This window comes from Lissotriton vulgaris, chromosome 6 (assembly GCF_964263255.1).
Source record: "Lissotriton vulgaris chromosome 6, aLisVul1.2, whole genome shotgun sequence".
Lineage (NCBI taxonomy): Eukaryota > Metazoa > Chordata > Amphibia > Caudata > Salamandridae > Lissotriton > Lissotriton vulgaris.
The window spans coordinates 577,933,329-577,954,195 of NC_141694.1; the positions used below are offsets into that span (position 1 = coordinate 577,933,329).

At 43.2% G+C, this 20,867-nt stretch overlaps 1 protein-coding gene across 1 annotated transcript in view; it reads right to left on the reverse strand.

Annotated features, from left to right (window-relative positions):
- Positions 1–20,867, reverse strand: part of TBX18 (T-box transcription factor 18) — a 106,112-nt gene that overhangs the window by 46,140 nt on the left and 39,105 nt on the right. The window contains exon 5 of the mRNA XM_086925233.1: positions 5,818–5,985. Within this exon, the coding sequence (XP_086781359.1) occupies positions 5,818–5,985 (168 nt within the window). The remainder of the gene's footprint in view (positions 1–5,817; positions 5,986–20,867) is intronic.

The following is a 20,867-nucleotide window of genomic DNA, read 5'->3' on the forward strand; positions in this document are numbered from 1 at the left end:
TTAGTTTAGGAAAGTGGAAGTTCACAGCTGTTAGTGAAAACGGGGCTCTTATTTTACCTCATATATCAGAGACAGTGCGTGCTGCTGAATGAACTTTCTCAGAGGCGCCTCCAGTGGGGGCTCCTCCACTAAGGCGGAGGAGCATTGCCTCGCTGCTCATGAGCAGTGTAAAAGAAAAAAGAAAATGATAATAACCAGTTATTATCATTTTTTTTTGTATCAGCAAGTCGGGCAGGGCTTGCCTCCCTGACGTCGGGGTGGAGAAGTGTTTGCTGCACTCTAAAGTGCGCATGATGCTTTGGCCGGCCCTCTCGGCCTGGCCAAGACGTCATGTACACTTTGCATGTTCTCCACCCAGGCTGCCTTACAGCCTGGGTGGAGAACATGGCCAGACTAACATTGAAAGCCTGAGCACAGAAACACGGCACTCAGACCAATCAAAATGTTGCACTGCAGCATTGTGATTGGCTCGGGAGAGCCTGGGTGCTTACAAATCACAATGCTGCATTGCAGCTTTGTGATTGGCTCAGGGTAGCCTGAGTGCTTCCTGGAGGATGAGCGGCGACATGACATGGGAGAGACGGTGGAGAAGTGCCCACCCCCAACCCGCCAGCCCTGTACAGTACCGGACACCACTGGGAGCCTCATCCTGCCATAGGGAAGACATGGAAATGGGATCCCAGGGATCAACAATTCACAGACAGCAGACAATGCCTACCTTACAGGGACTCAGTGCACAGGGCACCCGTTAATACAGAAAACCTAGATCCAATAACAGATATTTCTAAACCTGACATCTCTGTCCCTTTGAGCCACCCATTAAGGCACGTCTAGGGTTTCCTTTTACAAAGCGAGGTAACCTGACATATTCAGTGCTGCACAGCACAGTTGAACAAAGACTATAACTCCAAGAATGTGCTGGATTGTCAAAGAAAAATCCATGACTAGAGAGAATGGGCTGATGAAATAGAGTCAGGTGACAACCCTAACCCGTTCGTCCACTCTCCTTTATTCTCACCCAACATCAGAGCTACTTCCCCTACAGCCCCAGTCAAACTGTGCACGAGTTATGGCCCTTTTTAAATTAATGATGCAAGGAGTTAAAAGCCCATAGTGATAAGGTGGGCCTACTCAGACCAGTTAGAATTCCACTTACATGGCTGTTACCTGCCTACTCTCAGGTGCCCAGAAGTCCCCAGGAAATCAAAAGAGACAGCTGGCACGATCACCTGAATACCACATGGCCAATCTTAGTCCCGCTCTAACTCAGCAGCAAATAAATTATGCGTCTATAAATTGCGATCATTAAATTACTACATCCCATGAAATAAACTTTGTATTTGAAGACAGTAAAATCAGTGTACATTGAAAAAAACATAATTTATCTAAATGTGTGCCTATTTACATAGCCCGTACACACAACACCTATGTTTTACAGCCAATGTAAAGACAAAGTGTGCATAAAATGGTTCACAGCAGCATTTACCAGCTTGAAAGTACACCAAACATGTGGCATGTAAGAGATGGGATGGACATGGCAAAAAGCCCGAGATCACACACTCCTGATGGTCAAGAGGAAAAACCAAAATGTAAAATCATAATTAAAACCCACGTTTTAGCTACTTGTATGCATTTAATGCTTAATGAGATATGTTAAAGCAACTGCTGAATACCGCTTTAGAAATCACGAGGTGAAGTAGGTCTGCAACTTTCCCTTCAGCAGAGAGATGTGATAGGTCTACCTTGATTCATTCAATGCTAGCCATAACAAAAATTGGCAGTGCTAATCCACTGGTTGGCAGTGTTCACATGCTCTAATAACTGTCTGCAAAATGCTTCTAGGGACACAACCGCCTCGTACTCAACCATATCTGCTGGTACAACAGAGCCAACGCCCACCTCACCTATGGCACACGCTTTGTATGATGCGGGTACCATGCAACCACGCTTTGGCACACCCAGCCACTGAGTTCCTTCTTATCTCCCCGCCCAAGAGCAACTCTGAGATACAGATTTGGATCACAGCTATCACAGCCCTAAACTGTTCCCCGACCATAGTGGACTCTGCCAAATCAATGGGAATCACCTTGGACTACAACCTAAACATGCGAAACCACATCAACTCAATGGCCAAATCTGCCAGATTCCACCTGAGTTACCTATGGAAGCTGAAACCATTTCTAGCTACTCCCGACCTAAAACTAGCAGTCCAATCTCTAGTTATTTCTCAGTTGGAATATGGCTGCTCCACCCTCTCTGGTTTACCCAAGATCACTCAAGCACCTTTAAAAGCCTGCCTCAATGAAGCTGCCAGACTTCTTACGGGCTCTAGAAAATTTGATCACATCACCCCCCACCTGAAAGCGTTGAACTGGCTCCCTCTCGAGGCTAGGATTCACCTCAAGTTGGCATGCATCACGCACAAGGCCCTACACACCAACTCCCCTGCGTATCTTGCACAGAAGCTCGCAATATACCGAGGAAGCAGAAACTTTCGATCGGCAAATACCTTCCTACTCCGGCCTGCACGTTTTAAGAAAAAAAAAACTACAATCGCTCTTTCACCGGGTCTGCTCCAAGAATATGGAACGCCTTCCCGCCTGACATTAGAAGTATCCACTCCTTGGCACGCTTTAAAAAAGGGGCCAAATCTTCCCTCATGGCCAAATTCCTTGGCTAACCTGCTCCACAAGCACAGAGAGACTGATTTCCTTTGTGATACCCTGTTCTATTGTATGATACCCTGTGCTATTGTATGATCCTTGACTCTGTAAAGATCACTGTGTCAATGTATGACCATTTACTCTGGAAAATGTTCCTATATACCTTTTCACCCCCTCCCTCCTTGCACACTCCCCTTCGACTCCCATCCTCCCATATGAACTCTGTTTCTGTATACCCCCCGATTTATTGCTATCATTTTGTCACCGATCTTTCTGTATTACTCTTGAACCTGTAAAGCTCTCTGATACCCTCACGGGTCAAGTTCACGCTCTATAAAACTTTAAAATAAATAATTAATAAATAAATAAATACAGTCCGCATCCGGCTGCTCCTACTGTCACCATCACTGCCACTGCACATGCTGGGTATACAACAGTAAACTGTGAGGGACAGCCAAGAGTCAAACAGCCAAGCTTGATGAGAGACCAAGTCCTTCAATCCCTGACAAATGTTTCATCTATAGATCATGTGCCAAACATCACCGCTGCAGCTAGGTTTGGGTTAAAACAACAACAAGAATGCTCACTTAGCTCCTAAAATAAATCATTAACCATAATGCAGGGCACTATGTCTTCAAAATGCATCCCTTCCACTGTGCAGCAAGGTTAAATTGTAGTGCAAAACTGGTTTGAGATGAATTGCTATTGGTTATCTATATACCCACTGTGTTAGCGGACGCCATTTTACAAAAATGTGAGCAAGAAAGAACAGAGGAAGCAGTCAAAGTGTATGCGAATGTGAACATAAAGGGGTGTCTGAACAGGGTAGGTGGGGGCAGGCATGCAAACATGGAAAGAAGTGGGGGGGATAAATGCTACATTAAAAATGCAAGTAGCTTCTGGAGATTTACTCCAGTCTTAAACTCCCTCTGCGATGAAGAAAAGAATGTCCTCCCTAATGTTGTGATGACAACACTATGACGCAACATGTGGTTGACCATTTGCATTAGTTGTTGGATATAGGCCTTTTTGGCGTTATCCTATTTTAAGGAACTGCCATCAAGCCTCTCTAGTAATTACGGAAACATTTTTGTGATCGGAGTCCTCAACTGTCATGTGAGTGCAAGATACATGTACTGCATTGTGATTACTTGTACATGTGTGTATTGCTATATTTTGTGTGTCACCATTGAGACAACTGTAACTCTTTCTAGTAGCTATTTCCCTGTTGACCTCATGCAGGGCCCTGTGCTACTCCTTCTGCCCCAGGCATAGGCCATTTGAAACTCGTTAGAATGGACAAACACTTTAATAGAGCAGAGAGTGAGTGATTTCAACCAGCTGGTTTGAGCAGGTTCAAGCAGATCGGCTGGTGTCCTGAGAGAATCAGTACTGCAGCAAAGACAGAGGTGAAGGCTGTGGACATTTGTTCACCTATAACTAAGCAATGTACCATGTTCCCATCCACTGTATCATGTACCTCACTCAGGAAGATGAGCTGCAGCCCCAGCAACAGCTTCTGATTAACTGAACTCTTCTGTAGTGAATGTACATCCCTACAAAGTATTTTGGAATGTTGGCCATCACTATGGATTCTGGCACACTATAGGTTATGAGATGTGTGGTTACCATTGGATCTGAATGCACAGCAAGGTAGATGCAATGAAAGTTTGGTTTGTTTGCTCTGAGGGATCATGTGCTGCATAAGACCTGAGGGGCTGGTTATTTTTGCAACAGCTGCGACTAACTTTGGAAATCAGCATAAATATTAGCTCACATTTTCTGTTTCAACTAGAATTCTGTGTACAAATACTGAAGAAAGGACTAGACATGGGGCATAACGTCACTAATGGATGGCCTATTTTAAGAGTCAGGGAAAGCCTATAGGAATGAGGAAGAATGTTTATTATTCCTCTTGCCTGAAGACAAGGAGGTAGACTGCATTCTGAGAACCTTCCCCAATTCACAGCAAGAAAAACGAAGTCGCAGCAACTTCTAGTCTTGCCGTGAGAACCTGCTGACTTTCAGTTAGAGACCATCTGAGGTCGGCATGTTGCCGCTGTTGTCCAGTCATACTTATGGCACACGAGAACAAGGAGATGGTCCTTCCACGAAGCTCTCAAAGTTTTCGAAGAGAGAGAAAACCATTGCTTTTCTGAGGATGAGGGAGTAGCTCAAGTGCCTTTGGAGCAAACCAGTATCTTTCATGGGTTGACTCTTCCCACCCTGTGGTCTATCCCCTCGTTGTTTCTGTAGTTGGGAAGTTTACAGGCCTTTCCTGACTTTCTCTGTTATCAGCCTCCCAGTGCCAATCAAACTACAAAGGTTTAATCACCTCTATTCCTGCCAGAAGACCGCATTCTCCCCTTTTGTATGGACCTAAATTACATTTTACTATGGAGTGTGCCCAATTGATCCTCAGATTGTTTCACTTTGGATGTTTCTGCATAGTCCCAGTACGTATCCATGTCTGGTGATGGACCCCATACACCTGACATCCAGCTTTGAGACTGTGGAGCTGCCCTGGATTGATTGAAGTGAGCACACACCGACTAAACATGTGTACGACTCAAAAATACCTTGCAAAGTTTTCCAAGGTGATTACGCAGAGCAGACACACAATGTCCATACTACCTAAGTGATTTCAAAATACCATTGTTCCCAGGGCCATTTATAAAGGTCTGCAAACTACAGTACAGTACAGACTGCAACTACATAAGAGAAACCAGATTGATCCCGAATTTGGTGCAAACATATTTAACTGTGAAACTATCATATATTAGTAAACTATTGAACAAAAGAGTGACTAAAAGTTGTATGCTTTGTTTCCAATGATATAACCGAGACTGGAAAATAAAATTATTCAATGATATTTATTTTTAATCTATATTTGAGAATCTATATCCACAGCATCCTCCAAGAATACATCATCACTGATCAACCTCTGTACATGAAGCTCAAATCCTAAATTAGGTACTTTGAAATGTACCACACTCACAGTACAATCTAGTCCTGAAGTAGTGTAGAACAGCTTTACTAGTTCTAAAAATATATGTGCTTTTGAAAATCATTCCTTCTACTCACAATTTCATAGAATTTAGATTGTATTCATATTGGAATCTTCTGAAGCCATGCAGAAAAACAAAATAATTACCTGTTGGTTCTGGTATGCAGTTACAGTGGTAAAAATGGTTTCAGGGAAGGAAAAGGCCTTGACTCCTTCTTTTGAAGGAATAGGCTTGACAGGCGAAAGGTCCTCACCACAGTCTTTGCGAATGACGTGGACACGGGGCTGATATTTATGCATAGAATGAAGGATAATCTAAAGAAAGACATTAAAAAAAATGTTTAGAAAGGAAAAGCCAAATTATTGTGGTGAACACTTAATAGAAAACATGTATTCTTGATATTGCCCAATATTTCGTACTTGAAACATAGACGGAAAAAACACTGACTGCAAAAAAATAGATTCAAAAAAGTTTAGGCTTTCAGAATAGTAAGCTGCTTTAAATTCTTAAATTCAGCTATACACGCTACCTACGTATTCTTATGCATACTTAATTTCTTATTAGAACGCTACTCTATGGATTTCAGCAGAAACAGAGTTACAGGTGTTTACGTATATATCAAAAGTTGTGTATGAACAATTTCTGTATGGTTGATAGTTTGGTGAATCTGAATACCATCACTGATATTCTGTCCTGTAAACGCTGGGGTCTTACATTCAGAAACCACTGGAGCACTCTCACCCTCATGTCACCAGGCATCCCACATATGCTGTCAAACAGAACCTAGTGAGGCACCTGGTCCACTTCATTGGATATGCATCCAATGAGCTCCCGGAATCGACTTCCTCTGTCCTGTCATCTGCAGACTAGAAGTGAACTATTGAAATATGCGTTTATGTGACGATCCTGTTACGCATGTGTTCCATTGTATCAACACCCATATCAGCTGGATGTATCTCACCATCTACTACAATGCTTTTATGTACTGCCTGCCACTTCCAATGCAACAATATTTCCGACAAAGATTCTTAATAAATAAAATGCATATCAATGCAAGTATGTTGTTGAATAATAAAAGTACTAAAGTCAGACATTATTGTCTTTTTTTAGACCTTGATCCTCACACCATATATCTGATAGTCGCATACATCAATATCACTTGAAGCACATACATAAGAATGCCTTTACTTTCACGATTTAAAAGTCTTTCTTGGTACAAAAGATCAAAAACATGGTTGCTGTTAATCAAAAGCTAATTACTCAAAAGGGGGATGCTAATCCTCCAGGAAAGATAGAACAAAGGAGAGAAGACTTGAAGGTGGCAGTCGGGACTGAGTAGCTGATCGACTGGATTTGGGTGATCAGTAGTGATTGCCCTCACACACCCAGCTGGGTGTCATGTTTCATCATTTGGCTGCTCCTCATTGGGCCGAAGCTGCAACGCCCAACAGGCCCCTCAAGGAGGCTTTTTATCAGATATCTTTGGATTTTCCCCATAATGATGAGTGCAAGTGAGGATGTAAGTGTAGGGTGGTTAGTAAGTGATTTAAAATAGTCTAAGGGTACCGGGAGATGCTTTAATAAGATGGTTCACTTGACAGGAGTAAAAACAGAGGAGCTGTCACAGGAGTCAATGTACCCAGACAGCTTTAAGATATGTGACCTAGGTTCAACATATTTCATGCCTTTTGGCCCAACACGCTCTTAAGCATTTCTTCAGGACTCGAATGTTGGCGTCTACCGTACACCTGATTGGAATCAATGGTGTAAAGTGAATGTGCCCAATAAAAATGTGTCAACTATCCGCTATGGTACTGCGTAGCCCAACAGAGGAAGGTAGGTCTCTGGAAATTCACCAGTCCACTCTGTCTTTGCAGCAAAGATCGGTCCTCTGTCCTACCTAAGGGGCATCTTACTACTCTAATAGGGTTGAAACGTCATTGTCCTGTACCGTAGCAGGTACAGTTCACACATTCTGATTGGGCACATTCACTTCTTACCTGGAGGAACAGCATCCCCCTTTTTTATAACTATGATAATTGAGGAGTGTAGGTGGCGGGCATTATAATCAGATCCTAATCCCTCCCTTGATTTATCAAGCAAAATGTAATGCCATAGACATTCTTTTTGAAAGTGTGATAACTAATCTGTATGTAGTGTGTAATGGTAACCAGGGTACCCTTTTTTCATGACCTTTTAGCTACAGCTGGATTGAGGTTCAACCTGCCAGGTATCTGAATATAAAAGAAATGCTGGTGAAGTTGCCTTTCATTGGGAATGAATCTGGTTAATAGATTTCCGTAACAATGATAAACTAGCTTTTGTTGTTATGAATGTGTTAAGTTTCATCAGAAACTCTATTCCCTATGATACAAGCTTACCATGCTAAAGTGTTCTCTTTTATAAGGAATACAGTTTTGATGTTGGCTTAAGGGCGCATGTTAGACAAGTTTCCAGGTAAACTATTGCTCCGAGCTCTATATCTAAGTAATAACACTCCTACCTAAGCAACTTATTTAGAACTACGGTTTAGTTCTGCTAATGAAAAGTCAATCTGTGACTCTGTTATCTTCCTTAAAGAAATCAGGAAGCCTGCAAATGGCTCTCTCAAAACACATATTGCCAATGAAGTTCTCATCAGTCATGGCCGAATAAAGCATGAGTAGGTTGGTTCTGCAAAGTATTAACTCAAGAGTGTTGAGACTCTTGATTCCAGGTGATCTAATAAAAGAAGAAATATTAATGAAGGAATTGAAGGGTATTATAAAATTGAAAGCAAGGGAATCAGTTGTTACCGATATGACAACTTTGCCCCTTAAACCACCATTAGATCTGTGGAGATATTTACAGAGAATTTTGAAAAATTAAAATGTCTCTAGTAGAAGCACATGACACGCCCATTCAAATAGCTTTTTCGCTTATTTAACTAAATCACATCCCACTGCTGGCTTTAAAGAGTCACTGGTGGGGAAAAATGGAAAATGGCAGAATGCAGAGAGCATGTGGTTCTGCTATAGATTTTCGGACTAATGTAACTACTGCCTACCGCCTACCGTCTACCTTCATTTCAAGTATGAACAAAACCACTTTTTCAGTCCAGCGATTGAGAACTGTTTAGTTCAATTTGTGACAGAGTGTTCTTGTAAACCTGATAACCCAGCTGAATTAAATGCCTATGCTCTCCTGTTGAATAAATGTGACCTTAAAACTTGTTTTTTTTTGGTGTATAAATATGATGTAGTTTCATGGTTTTTATCAATCAAAATAAACTATTTAAAAAAAAATCGTTTTTCTTGGAATCTTTGCAGAATTGAAACGTTAGGATATACGATCGTCCACTCGAATTACAATGATAGAATGGCTGTACATTGTGCGTGCTCCTCCATACATATAAACATGTATTACTTTGCTAGGTGCTAAAAATTTACAACAACAAAAAAAAATGTAGTGTTCACAGACAACATTTATGCCCTTTGACACTAAGCTTCGCCAAGATTTTTTTCATATATAAAAAGCAAGCAAAAAAACACTGCTGGCTGAAATTATTCACGCCTTTTGTGGGTTTCACTGAATACATGTTAAATTAAACAGATTAATCAGTGTGTTCTACATGTTAAGTATGTTCCGCACATGTGGTGGTGACCTAAAACGTAAACTTGCTCACAGAGTTGTCCTTTGCACAGATAGCATCCTGTGCGAAAGTAAACTTTGGTGTCTCCTCCGACCTGTCATATATAATTGTTGTGTGTTGGAAAAGTGGGAGGGATCAGAGGAAGGTAAGTGGGACAAACCAAAAGGTCGATTAGGATGGCGGATGGACAAAGTCCGTCCGCCATCCTGTCGGGGACAGGTACCGTCCGCCACAAGAGCGGAGGAACTGTACCCCACATTAGGATGCACCCGCCACAGTGGCGGGTGCATCCCGCATTTTTAACATTGCGGTGGACGGTGCTTAAAGCACCGGCTGCCGCAATGTAAAAAATGCATGTTGTGCATTTCACAGCACAACATGATAGGCACCGCGCGGTGCCTGCCATGTTGTGCTGTGAAACGCACGGGGGTACCATAGGTACCCCCATGTCCCCACCCCCCTTCCCCCAAAGCAGGAACCATATGCCATACACCACAGCCCATCCTTCTATGGCTGGCGGTGTCTGGTAGACACCGCCACCATATTAGAGCTTTTCTGCCACGGTCGCAAGCCGACCGCGGCGGAAAAGCGCCGGATGGACTTTCTGACCGCCGTGGTCCCCCCGCCATTGTAATATGGCGGGGGGAAATTCAGAGCGGACGGGCCTGCATGGCGGTGGCGATCCGTCCTCCATCCTAATGGACCCCCTAATAAGGACCATGAGAAGAAAATCAGACAAAACATGGACACAGATGCCGGCAGCCTTCAAAAACAATGCTGAACACACTTTTCTTTAGAATCAGGCCAGAGCGAAACTGAGCAGGTTGCTCCAAAGGCCCTCTGAAGATTACTGTGTTGGGCATAGGCCCATCTCACCCCTGGTAACGGCTGGCTCTGCAAGTTTGTTTAGATAAAATTTGGTAAAGCCATTTCCATAAAATGCATGTTTATTTTAAAAAAGGACTTCCTTTCGCATAACAGAGTATGCATAATATCTTGTGTACACTTTGACCTTACATCATCTGAGGGCATCATCTTCTTGTGTGCCATAGTAAAGTAAGTACCTGTTAATATCATATAACATTGTATTTTTTTTAAAGCTGAAAATTCAGTTTAGTTAGTGACAGGGAAACCAAGTGATTATTAATGTAACTACTTATCTATGGAATTGGTAGGATGGGACCGGTAAGATGGTAATGACACCATATTTGGAATAGCAAAAATCTTATGTTCGTTCAAAATAGATGCCCAATGATCTCATTCAAATGTACTATCTCTCCTGAGTAATTGGACAGCTGCTCTCTCCATCATATGCCAAAATTCATTTGCAAGAGGAACTGGAAAATGCCTATGAATGAGTGTGCAAGGCCAATGGGTGAAGGAAAGCAAACTTCTTTGAATATCATGAACCAGCACTCCAAACACAAAATGCACGTGATTAACAGGGTGCCTGTATGCAAAGGGTGTGTGCGAGCTACAATCACTGTATTTTCAAATAATGATAATTAAATGAACGCTGTGGGGAACCAAACAGTGTATTAACCCCTTCACTGCGGCGGCTATTCCGCCGCAGTGCTAAGGGGGCGGGGCGGCCGCATGCTGGTGACAGAATCGCTCCGTCACCAGCGTCGGTTGACCTGTGCTTGTGACGGAGCGGTTCCGTCATGGCCCGCCCCGCTCAATAGAACGTCAGTGCAGGTGCGAAATTCGCGCCGCACAGGCGCGCCGAGCGGGCCATGACGGAACCGCTCCGTCATCAGCACAGGTCACCCGTAGCTGATGACGGAGCGGTTCCGTCATCAGCATTCAACGGGTTAATATATGATAGATGAAGGAGGTGTTAAACAATATTGCTCTCTCAATCTGGGTCATCTTCACATATGGGGGTTGTCACTGAATTTACAGGCATAAAACCCGTATGAGGATCCTAACAAAGGGGCCTATTAGGATGGCGGATGGACCAGCGTCTATCCGCCACCCCGAGGTGGAGGGACAAGTTCGCAGGGGCAGCGTTGGTCCCTCCCTGCGAATTAGGATGTGACCTCCACCCTGGCGGTCACATCCTGTATATTTAACCTTGCGGCGGGTGCTCCTGAAAGCAGCACCCGCCGCAAGGTTAAATATGCATGCATTCCATTTGCATGCACAAAACAGCAGGCACCGCGCGGTGCCTGCCGCCTTGTACATGCAAATGCTGCACCCCCCATGTGCACCCCCCACCCCCCGAAATCCCTGGGGGCCTGCAAGGGCCCCCCAGAAGCTATTGTCCACATGCTTTTCCACAGCGGTAAATCCGCCGCGGAAAAGCATGTTTCCAAACCCATTGTAATTTGGCTGGCGGTGCCTTGCAGACACCGCCACCAAATTGCGGCCAACACCCCGCGGATCAGCGGCGGACGGACCTGCCGTCCGCCGCTGATCCCACAGCCATCATAATCTGGCAGTGGGTGTTTTAAAGGTCCGCAGCGGTGATTCCGCATCCTCCGTTCCGGCGGTGGCTTCCACCGGCCCGGAGGATGAGGAATCACCGCAATCATAATCGACCCCACTATACTATCTGTACTTTAACAAGAACAGAAAGGTTAAAGTACACTTACTGGAGGAGGATCTGGGGTGAACTCCACAAAGATCTAGTCATCGGGCAACAATCTTTGCTGTTGAATATTTAACCTTTGATAGTAATAGTAGATGGCAACAGAGAAAACAATCAAGCGGCAGCCAGATGGCCCTGTTCCTCATCAAACAAGGCATCTGGACATTTTGAAAAAAACTGTGCCCGAGATATAACCAAAAAAATAGGAAATAGTGCAAACATGAGTTTCAGAAAATGGAAATCCCAGATGACTACAAGAAACTGAGTTGCTTTGAGCTCTACTTGATCATCTGGAAGCACTGTGTGTGTTCGGCAGGATAGAAACCGACATCTTTGGTTTAAAAATAAATGTTATTATTTGCAGTTAGTTTCCCTGTTGAAAATTCCAGTTGCCATTCATAGTTTCTATCGTTGTCTAATGCGGACTGTTGGTTTGAATTGATTTTAATGGGCCACATCGTTTGCTTTGTTCAGGGTGTAGTTTGTACGCAAATGCTCCAAAAATATTATTTCACATTTGGATCCAATGGAAAGCTTTAGACAGACAGACAGACAGACAGACAGACAGACAGACAGACAGACAGACAGACAGACAGACAGATAGATAGATAGATAGATAGATAGATAGATAGATAGATAGATAGATAGATAGATAGATAGATAGATAGATAGATAGATAGACCTCGACAAACCTGAGATTTTTTACTAAATATGTTACATAGCAACCAGCAGATGGGTTGATGGATACCTTACCACTAAATATGGTATGCGCCGGGATGCCCCCGGGTAAGCTGAGCGCGTTACAAGTTTCATATAATAATAATAATAATAATAATAATAATATGCCCTTTACACGCAAACGTTGCATTACTTTAATTTAAATATCGTTTAAAATATTTGCAATCAATATTGCGTTTTTTATTAATCACATAAAATGTTCTATTCTGTTTTAAAAGTCCCAGAACAATTACAAATGGGCAGGTCTGAAATTTGCAAGCATATTGTAGCTTCAAATGGTTACAGTTTATGTGGCAAACAGAGAGAATATTTTTGGCAGGGGCTGTCTTGGTGCCGCTGCTAATTCGGATTACATGGACGGTGATTGCCAACCACAGATGTGGGTGAAAGAGTGTGCACGCTGAGCCGGTCGCCTTTCAGGCAGGAAGAGTTATGCTTGCAGCGTGTGCAGCTCAATGGGAGGGTCGGAGCCCCCTCCCCCAAAACACACCTCGCCTTACACAGCCTGTCAGAGGGTATTCTTCGCTAGTCACCGGCTTGATATCACAACCTCCGTGAATAAAGTTCAGTTGTCGGAACTCGCGTCCTTCAAGAGCTCAATTAATTCCCTCTTTGAAGGAGGGCCAGTTTTAAGCTCGTCTATTTATGGCTCACGGTTTGCCTGTGAGGGCATATCCTGTCTTAAAACAATTCCTTGGTCTAATTACTTGCAAAGGTATCAAGAATGTCTGCATTGTGCGGTTGGCTGGAAAGCCCGGGCTTACATCTGTCATGTTCCTGCTAGGAGGGGCAGAGAGGCAGAGTTAATATTAAGAGATGTTGTCGTATTAGACGGTGTCGAATGCAAACACCAGGGAGCCCGCCCTGGGCCCTCGCGCGCGCACAGCCAGAGTAATGCGCCGCAGCTGTGCGGGCGCTGGGTCAGAGGGCACCCTAAATCAACGGTGATCCCGCACGCCGCGCGCTCAGGCCAATCAACGCGGTGTCGCGTCAGGCGGAGGCACGTGCGTCTGACCCTCTCTGGGGCCTCGGAGTCCTTCTCAGCGCCGAGAGACCACACCTCGAGGTACGTGTGCGCTGTTGGTAGCTTTTCACGTGCCTTCTCATTCTTCAACTCGGGTAACTGTCGAGGCCTTGTGTTGTTGCATAGCTGCCTAGTTTTCATTGTGATTAAGTGTGACATTTCTATGTTTTCAGGGTGATAATGTATGACGTTTCAATGCCTTAGGTGTGACACTCCGTGCACAATTGGAGCAAAGCTGCTATGTCCATATAGTTACATTTTGCAAATTACTCTTTTTTTTGTGCACTAAAGTGATAAGTGAACAGGTCTGCAGCTTGCACATCGAAAAGTAATTTAGAAAGGGAAAAGTCAATCGTGGACGAACAGTTAAGAAGAAACCTTTATTTAAAGCCTAGAAATGGAAGGCCTGTGGTAGAACTCACTATTTTTTTAAAAATTATAATGAGACGTAGAAATGGAAGGCCTGTAGTAGAACTCACTATTTTTTTAAATAGTGTGATGGTTATTGCTAGGTACGTCGGTTTATGGATTATGACATAAACCACCAGGCCTTAAGCAGATTCATGGCCTGAGACTTCTTTGGATCAAGTTCAGACAGCAAGGTCAGGTGTGATACACCTATGTTGTGCAGCTGGGGGAACTGGGTGATTGAGATGAAGTATTAAAGAAATCTTAGATTTTAAAGCAGTTAATAATATGAAAAACAATGAGCTCGAGTTATATTCCCCAGCTGCTGGGCAGGTCACCGTTGTTAGAGTAGCTGTCTGTCTTTAATTATTGAATGAGATTCTCCTTTTATTCAGATTTAATTCTTGAGGGCTCATCCCATGGAGCTGTCCTTGTCCTGTGGCTCATCTCATCAGCTCCCCACTTTGCCACACTGTCCGGATAATTACCCAGCTGTTGTTCATGTTTACCTGACCAGGCTCCTCTGACCACATGGTCTGTGCAGAGAAACTGTGTGGCCAGAATACAAGCTTGACTGACCAGAAGTAGTTGAGCCTCAGACTTAATTATTTTGAAAACAACAACTTAGTCCCGCGCTCACCCCTCCTCTATTTCCAACGCAAAACTATTTATCGGAGGATCTGGGCAGCAGATGAAGCGCCACAAGCACTTCTGACAGAGCAAGGTCATCTAAAAAACATCATGTTGGCTGCTTTTGTGCAATCCAGCCTCCTTCTGCCTCAAACTGGGATGGCCCATGGGAGCTATTATGCGTGACTAATGCATTTTATTAGGGTGATGCGGATGCGAGTACTAAAATGTGTTAGTCTGACCCATGATGCGTGGTACTTGGCAGTGCTGCACTTCCTCCTAAATAGAGGAAGTCAAAAGTGAATAATTTATGCCCTAAACCTAAAGCAAAGTGACATCCCTGTTCTGAAAGGTTTCTGACGGTCAATATCACCTCTTTCCCTCTGGAAATAGTGTATAAGTTAATTTACTTCCCCTGTTTTTACCGATTATGTATATATAAAAGTGTTGAATGATGGTGCTTCGACTGTTTGGGAATGTTCACAATTTTGGGACATAAGGGAACTCGGTCCAGGGCTGGCTCTAGGCATGTGCAAGCTGTGCACCTGCACAGGGCCACCAAACCCCAGGGGCCACCACGCCCATATGTATCCTTAATATACTAATCCTCTGAGGATGGATATATATTTGCGTGGTGGTCCCTGACAGGGATTTGGCGGCCTCTGGCTCTGTTCCACTTCTAAACTCCCTGACCCCCTCCCCTCTTTACTGGTCTGCGCGCTCCGCCCCGCCTGGACCCCCTCTTCCAGGGCCCCCTACCTACGCTCCCTGCCCAGGGCCACCATGAGCCTAGAGCCGGCCCTGCTCGGTCCCTTAGAAAATAAACCAGATACAATTTCTGTGCATAAAAACGTAACTTGCGCTTCACAATTCTGTATTTTGAGTCATAAAATGAGTTGCACTTTCAAAGGGCAGAGTGCACCGGAAACTGCCGTTGATGGCAGCTTTTCTACCCTTTTGAATTTACAATTAGTCAGTAATTGATCTCTTAAATGTGGGGTTGCCTTGAAAAATTCAGCAGACATCCACGTTAATAGGTCGCCGGTATTCACAAACACTTTTACTGATTAAGCTCCACTTTGAAGTTAAAACAAGCACTTGTAAAGCTAATAGGCAGGACACAAGTCAGGGGTTCAAGCTGGTAGACCACGTCCACCCTCTACTTTCACAGTGTGGATGCTGCCTACTGTGCCAAGATGGTGGGTCCCTCTGAAATATGCTGAATTCGCCCTGCTGCAATTTAGAGACACTGGGACACATTCAGCAATGCCTGCATGTTGTCGGCTTTCATTCCCAGCAGCAACGTGTAGGCAGTGAGGGGGTTTCGTTATTTTACATTCCAGCTGGGCCCAAAACAAAGGCTGAATTTAAGAGGCCATCAGGCCTCCTTTTGTTCCATTATCCTGGCTGGAAGCTATTTGGAGCCTCACACCTAGCTGCAAATACAATAGAGGGGGAACAAAGGCACACAGCTTGTTATTACTTCATAAGTTCTTAAGAGAGGCATGGTTTTGATTTTATTCAGGCACTGTATGCAAGAGATATGCATGCAATGTAAGAAAGGCAGATGTGTTGGTCTGTCCCAGTATTTACACAAATAACACTTTAAATACCACTTTTTTGTTTTATTTCTGATATAGCGCGACTCATCTCAATGGATGGTGTCAGAGCGCTTTACATTACATGTACATATTATACAGTGTCAATAAATCACGTCTGTGTAAATCAGTAAGAGGATGTGTTACATAAGACCAAGGCCACTGGAATCAAGCAGCAATGAAGTACAAACTTATGCAGAATAGTTTATTAAATTATGTGACAAAAACGCAAATAATGTGGCATAATGCGGAACATTTTGTGGTAGTACCAGTTCAATATATTGTATTATTTACATATCTTAACACCGTCTGGACAAACGTTTAACCTTATTAGTACTAGTTTACTGATGTTGTAAGTGAATTAAAGGAAAATCAAATACTAAGAAATTTCATTGGAGAAAACCAAATCATGGAAAATCAATTTTAAGAAAAGGCAATATGAAGAAAATATGTATATATCGTAAATTAATGGAAATATCATTGAGAAAATATATTTGTTTGGAAACCTTAAAAATTACACACTTAGAGGAAGATTAGGGAGAGTGCAGATTTTTTAGGATCAGGGATTGGTCGAGTTTAGGGGTGGTAAGAGTTTTTTAGGGAACAGGCATGGTTTGAGTTTAGGGTGGTGAGGGTTTTTTAGTTTTCATGGATGAGGGGAGTTTAGGGGGTGAGGGTTCAGGGATGGGTGGCAGGTACCAGTGTTGAATTATTTTAGGTTTTACAGATGGATGTTGTTTCGTACTGGTGAGTGTTTTTCAGGTTCAGCAATGGGTAGAGTTTTAGGGTGGTGAAGGTTTTTTTAAGTGTTTGGGAATGGGTGGAGCTTAGGTTGTAGTGGGGTTTTCAGTGTTTAGTGATAAGCGGAGTGTATATGTAGAAAGGGTTTTGGTGATCAGGGAATTTAGTGGTGGCGAGTAGGCCTGGGCGGAGCTCGCCGAGATTCACTCCATGAAATTCCACAGAGTTACAGAAACGCTCAGTGAAATTTCGCGGAGTTCCATTGGCTGACGAAATTCCGGCCCTGTGAGTAACACGACATGTAACAGCATATGAGTCTGAAACAGAAGTTAATTACATTGCATGTTATGTTATGTTGTGTAATTTTCTTTATTAAGCGCGATAATCACCCCCTTTAGGGTCTCACAGCACCTCACTGGTTGGGTCTAAAAGAATTAGAGGTTAAAGAGCCAGGTTTTAAGAGATTTTTTCAATAGCTCTAAGTTTGAAAAGGATTGTAACTGCAAAGGTAAAATTGCATGCAACAACCTAGTTCAGTGCACCCTGGCAAGACATCCACACAAGTAAACGAACAAGACTAGAAACATCAGGCGAAGTAAAGATCAATGCATTGTAGAACACCAACACCTGATATTACATCCATTTTAAGAATACAAGGTTGCAGAAACATCCCATGCTGTTATTCCAACTCTTGCCATATCAGAAGATGCAGGTGCAACCACCAAGCACAAGACGGCAGCAAGTACACGGACGAATCAATGTCTGGCATCACATTAAATGGACATGACAAAGGCAAACTCGATAAAATCGTCTTCGCACCATGACACCTTTTTGGGTCACTGGACGGAGCACTTTAAGTGAGCGTGAGAGATTGCAGTGGGGGCAGGGAGTGTAGAAGCCCAATAGTGTCATGTCGCAACACTGAGGAGTGATACTACGCAGTGTGTGTCACCTAAGCGGAGCATGAGAAAAGAATCTGAATTGGATGTGTACTCACTACCCAATTAGTCCAAGTACATAAATGCAGCCCGTGGCAAATCCCAGTTATTTCCTTCATTCATCCAGTGCCTGGCCAAGTCTGCTGTGTGTGGAGAAATTCTGCAGAGTGTAAAGCTTAACCACTAACTCGCTGGCGGGTTGGCATTCCACATTACCTGTAAGATTTAGGAAGAGTTAGCACTCGGCAATATCACCTACCCTGTTAATTATCTCTCTGGGGTGGATGCCAGCCTGGCAAATGTGCATCTTTGGTGTACGTGTGTGCTAGCTGGGATCTCTGCTCTCCCTCTTGATCAAAGTTACTCTTTCTTCAGTTGCACCTGGCATCAGTTCACCAGGGACTCTGCCAACCTAAATGCTCCAGAAGGCTAGGGAGTCAGGACATAGACGATTGACAAAAGGTAAACTATGCCCAAAGGCAGAGACAACAGACTGCTCATCTCAGCCTGTGTACACAGATCCGAGCTCTAGTATATGGATTGCTGAGTTAGCTACAAGAATGTGCCAGCAGTGGGCGTTACTGTTTGTGCAGGACAAAATGCAGTGCTGAATAATTGAACTCTGCTGGTGGAACTAAGCAGCAGAATTTATTAGTTATTCTGCATTACAAGAGTAACGCAGAAATGCTAAATTCTTACACTTCCGTTTGTGGAGTTGAACAATCCGCCCACCCCTAGTGGTGGGGGTTTTAGAGATCATGAATGGGTGATTTTCAGGTGTGGTGAGGGTTTTTTAGGGTCAGGCATGAGTGGAGTTTAGGGGTGGTGTGGGATTTTAAGGGATCAGGGATGGGAGGGGTTTAGGAGTAGAAAGATGTTTTTAGGGTTTAGGAATGGGTAGAGTGTAGGGGTAGTGAGGGATTTTTAGGTTAAGAGATGGGTAGAGTTTAGGAGTAGAGGGCTATGAGGGTTCAGGGATTGGTGGAATTTAGGGGTCAGAGAAGGGTCAAGATTAGCTGTGATGAGGGGTTTTTAGGGTTCAGCGATGGGTGGAGTTTAGGGTTAGAAAGGGCTTTTAGGGTTCATGGATTGGTGGAGTTAAGGGGTCAGGGATGGGTGTAGTTAAGTGGGGAGGTATTTTTAGTGGCAGAGATTGATGGTGTTTATGGGCGGTAATGGTTAGGCAAACTGAAAGCATTTAAAGTAATTGTTTGACATTGTAAAATACATACATGAAAAAATGTCCCCTGATGCAAAGGATTGAAATAAATACCTTCTACAAAAATGTTCTTTAAAGTAAAACCTGCAACCATTTCATTTACATCGTAAAACATAAGGATGCAGAAGCTAATTTAACAAAAAAAGACATTCTCTTAATTGGTTTTTATGAAATGATAAATGCCACTCATCCTGAAAATGTCCATGAAACCATTTAGATGAAATGGTTTCTCGGTAATGGTATTCTATTAAATCGTTTTTCTATGAAATCACATGCAACCCTAGTTTAACACCCAAATACAGCAATATGCAACTGAAAGGTGAACAGTCAACCATTGCAAAGTGCCTTCCTCTGCACAGCAACACGTGTAGCTAGATTTTTAGGAACTTTTGATCTGTTTGAGTTAGAAACAATTTTTTGGTTAAAATCAGCAAATTATGCATCATATAATGGATTATGTGTAAAATGCAGCAAATCCATTACTATGCATAATTCCAGTGACCATGCCTGAGACAGTGAGGGTTCCAAGGTGTAGGAGTCACTTGTCCTTCATGGGTGGCTCGCTGTGCTATATTAGAAGGATTGTAATTTATGATTTGAAAAACTCTGTCATCTGCATGTTATATGGTGTGCTTTGCAGGATACACATTAACCCTCTATGTTACTTTGACTCAAAACTGAGACTAGAAAAAGCACAGATTTCTGCATCAATTGTGTTAACCTCCAGGATTATTTCATCATTATTATTTTTTCTGAGATTTACTGGGCACATAAAGATCCTGCAGCATGTGTCTTAACCCAATATGATATTTTAAAATTCAGACTTTGCAACCAATTAATCAGAACAGATTTACTGTCAATTTTTCACCCTGTTGCCATTTTCTTCATGGCAGAAATGTAAAAAAATAAATGAATAAGTTGAGGGCCTGATTTTGCATCAGGGTTTCGCCACTCTTTTGGCACAACCCAGATGCGAGATCTCATTTGATAAATTTTGTAATGCGCTCAAATGTACTTGTGATAGACCTGCTAAACATATGTGTGAGGTCTTAGGATCTGATGTCACTTCTTGTGAGTTCATGGGTTGTGATATCACTTCCTGTGATGCCATGTGCAATGTCATGCAGTGTGATGTCACATGCCATGTGATGTCACACGCCATGATGTCACTTGAATACTGCCTAAACTTATTAGTCCCCTCCTTCTTTTTTGTGGACTTTGTCCTGCTAATAACTCTCAGCTTTGTGACTTATTTGCTTTGCCATTGTTTTTTTACCATGTAGGTGCATGCACTATGCATGTGTGTGTCTATAAATTATGCATGCGCTTTTTTTCTCTTTTTAGTTCTTCGTCCGAGTTGCATTGATAAATAAAAATAAAATGCACAAAAGCATTTTTTTGCCAAGCAAACTTGGTGGGGGAGCGGAAGTAACACGGAGAACTGGGGTGAACGGCAAAGCAGCATGGGGAGGGCAGGGGAGCGGAAGCACACAGGAAGGGACGAGAAAGCAACAAGTGTAGGGCTAGAGGGGACGCAAATAAAAACAGGGGGAAAAGAGCACATGAAACATGGAGTTTGAGGAAAGTTACTGTTATAATTGACTTGTGTCTCTCTTGTCCCTGGTTGGGACTTCCCTGTTGCTCAGATAGTGTGAGTGATAGAATGCCTGGTGACA